General features: G+C 39.0%; 1 protein-coding gene across 1 annotated transcript; it reads right to left on the reverse strand.

Annotated features, from left to right (window-relative positions):
• Window positions 1–322: 322 nt before the first annotated feature.
• On the reverse strand, window positions 323–1,926 carry LOC134661070 (lipase 1-like). The gene has a single exon (XM_063516972.1). The coding sequence runs from the start codon at window positions 1,623–1,625 to the stop codon at window positions 372–374; it is 1,254 nt and encodes a 417-aa protein (XP_063373042.1). The 5' UTR covers window positions 1,626–1,926; the 3' UTR covers window positions 323–371.
• Window positions 1,927–3,285: the final 1,359 nt, after the last annotated feature.

Consider the following 3,285-nt stretch of genomic DNA (forward strand, 5'->3'; position numbering starts at 1 on the left):
AGAGAAAGCGGTACTATTGCTTGTCCTTGTCACAGTCTCACTTTTAGTTTGTTCCCCACCATAAATTTAGTATGTTTTATGGTGGGCAACAAATAACCCGACCGAATTACGTAGTATTAAATATATTAGAAACGGGTCACTCACGTATTTTAAGTCGAAAAACGCTCGACATGTTACGAATCGAATTACGTAGATTGTTTTTGGTATATTGTCAGGAATATTAAAATGTGTTTTTAATATTGTCGCATTGCGTATGTTTTGTCCCTCACGGAGGCACGCGCACACCACTTCTATGGGATGCTACCTTCTATATAAACCCCTAATTTAATGGGTTATTCATTAAAACTAGTTTCCAGTAGAAACATAAAGCACTAAGAATTAAAATTCTTTATATACTCTAAAATCTTAGGAAATTCAAATTTCCAAACATCCTTTCCCCACAAATGATTATTATGACTCCACGTTTTATCAGGAATAATAACATTTTCTATTAAATTTGATAGTTTCGAAGCCAGTTCATTAACGTCCTCCAATGGTGAAAGAAAATCATTTTGTCCTGTCATTAAAAGCACTGGTGATGTCACTTTGGACAAATCATACTCAGGCGGCTGAGGTGTGCCATATCTTTCGATGTTCCCTGGCGTTCCTTCATCGTATCGCTGGAACTTTTGCGAAGCTACCAGCTGTCCTAAATGCGCCAGACTTTTAGTCGACACTCCTGAAAAGAGATGACCTCCTGCAACGGACAATGTTCTTGACGATATAGTACCGCTTTTATATCCTGTAGCGATATAGAGGCCAGTCCCACAAATGGCATCAGGAGCAAAACGGCAGGAGTATTCCATGATGGCGTGAGCTAACTGGTGCTTGGCTAGGACCTTACTAAGGCCGGATTTGTCTAAAGCATCCTTCAAACTATGCACAGAAGGAGCTAGCAACTTTAATATTGGTATGCCGAACCTTTTTAAGAAAACGACAGGAGCTAGATGCACTGAGAGCTGTATCTTGGCATTATAATCGGGTTTTAGAGCGGCCATCGAGAAGAAATCCGTAGTTCCTTGGGAATGTCCGATGTAGTTCACTTTTGGCAGACCAGTACTTTTCATTACGTAGTCTATTACGGCCGGAAGATCGTAGAACCCATGTTCGTCAAACGAGTAGTTCCAGTATTCGGGGTCTTTGTTTGGATCAAAAGCTAGATGGTTCCTCGAGTAAACATTGCCTCTATGGTTAGCGGCCCACACGTCGTAACAATTCTCGGTCAGAACATAACCTAATCCATTCTGCGGTCCGGCTAGAATGAACGCGTCTGAGCTGTCGTATATGCCATGAAGCAATATTATTGGATATCCGGTAACGTTTCGACATTTCGGCAAAATTCTGAATACGGTCAGAATGTACCCGTCTTCGGTAACGACGTGGTGTTCCTCTGTTGGGTATTTGTATTTGTTGGCTAATTCTGTAAAATTGAGATAAATGTCTTCATCAAATCTCAGTGATTTTTTCAACGACCGTGCGTCCGGTATAGCAAAGTTTAACAATCCAGGTGCTTTAGACGTCCCAGTTCCACAACTTACAATTCCAACGTATAACAAATAAATAACTGTACATATTATTTTTTCCATCTAATAAGGCACGAATTACTAGTATAGAGGTTCTACTCAAACAAAGTTGGTTCACACCTATTCATCCGGCTTTATAACATCAGTCCGACCTCAAACTAAGGTCTCAAAATATCCCTGAAATCTCGAATATAAATAAAATACAATAATTATTCATAAGTGGCTCATGGTAAAATGTTGAATTAAAAAACTGTTTACAAGCAAATAAATATTCACTAATAGGAAGGCGCATCAGACCTGTCAATATTACATAACCAGCTTCTTTCAATGACGATTTGTTGCAGTGATACTATCTTGAATAAAAAATAAAGAACTAATCATTTATTTACAAACAAGATATTTATATACAGTGGTATTACTAAAAGACATTAAAAACTAGCTTAAATCTAAAATAGGCCCTTGAGGCATTGTACCAAGGATGCTGGCGACATTTCCTCGCTGTATCGCAATGTTGATACGCTGTGCGAGGTAGCCGCCAGCTCTTCGGTCACTTACGTCAACCAGACGCTTCGCGATTTCTGCGAATAACTTATGCGCGCTGGAACCCCATTTTTAATAATATTTCTCTCATATGTCGGCGTTTGTGAGGCGCGTCGGCTAAAGCCAACAGCCCAGAGGCCCTGCGATACACGTGGCGGATACCGATGATTACGTTGACAGTGCTAATAAAACTAATTGTACTACATTATTCATAGATATCGGCGAATTTTGCGTCAAGTTGTTAACGTTTCATTTGTTTGAATTTAATAAAAGTAGCTTTTATTACATAAAACTTTAAGATTAACAAACGTTTACGAAAACGAAGTCGCTGCTAGTCTTAAATGCTACAATTCTCTTCTATCTGATAAAACTACTTAGTGGGTCTTTAATAGGTAGATACCGAACACTCGTACTAAGAATTTAATTAGCTATATATTAATGTTAAAAAACCAGAACTATTAAGGAAATCGAAACTTGAATGGAAGTATTTGGCAACGTCGGGAATTTGTTAGTCACGACTAATCACTGATTGCAGCTTTATTACATTAGCTAGTAACTTAACTATTAGTGTTATTTTAACATTAACTAATGTTACCTAATATTTTATGGATTGCAATGAATGATGGTTTGTTAACTTGCCACGCAGTAGGGTGCGACCCTCTAAAGGTCGACTTACCTTCGTGCTGGAAAATATAAACAAAAGCGATGCCGTTAAAATAATGGAAAAGCGGAAAACTCACTGTCATGGGTGAGACTCGAACTCATGATTCCGGTATACCACCCAACCGCTCTACCACTGGACCCTAGCACGTCCCTAAGGCGCATGCAAAGGATACTTATAATGGTGAAAATATTCGCTGTAGGTCTTGATACTCTTATCTTGGTTGGTAGAGCGGCGGGCTGGTATCCCTAAGACACGACTGCAAGTCTTTCCCAAGATAGTGCGTTTTCCACTTTTCCTTTATTTCAAATCCTATGAAAGAAGACAAATATTCTGTAGAAGTCAAATTCGGAGCCATAATTTGTAATAACTACAAATTAAAAAAGTATCTGGCAGAAACCGCATGCAAGTTGCATCTCACCCGGTGCAGTAACAATTACTCAAGCGTTACGGCGATTGTTAGTTATTGATTTGACCTCCAAATGTCTGATGTGACGGGCACTTAAGCATTGGATTGAGTTA

This window comes from Cydia amplana, chromosome Z, assembly GCF_948474715.1.
Source record: "Cydia amplana chromosome Z, ilCydAmpl1.1, whole genome shotgun sequence".
Classification (NCBI taxonomy): domain Eukaryota; kingdom Metazoa; phylum Arthropoda; class Insecta; order Lepidoptera; family Tortricidae; genus Cydia; species Cydia amplana.

What these genes read in the sequence shown, in the direction of transcription:
- LOC134661070 (XM_063516972.1), bottom strand. Translation starts at nt 1,625, where the DNA reads ATGGAAAAAATAATATGTACAGTTATTTATTTGTTATACGTTGGAATT.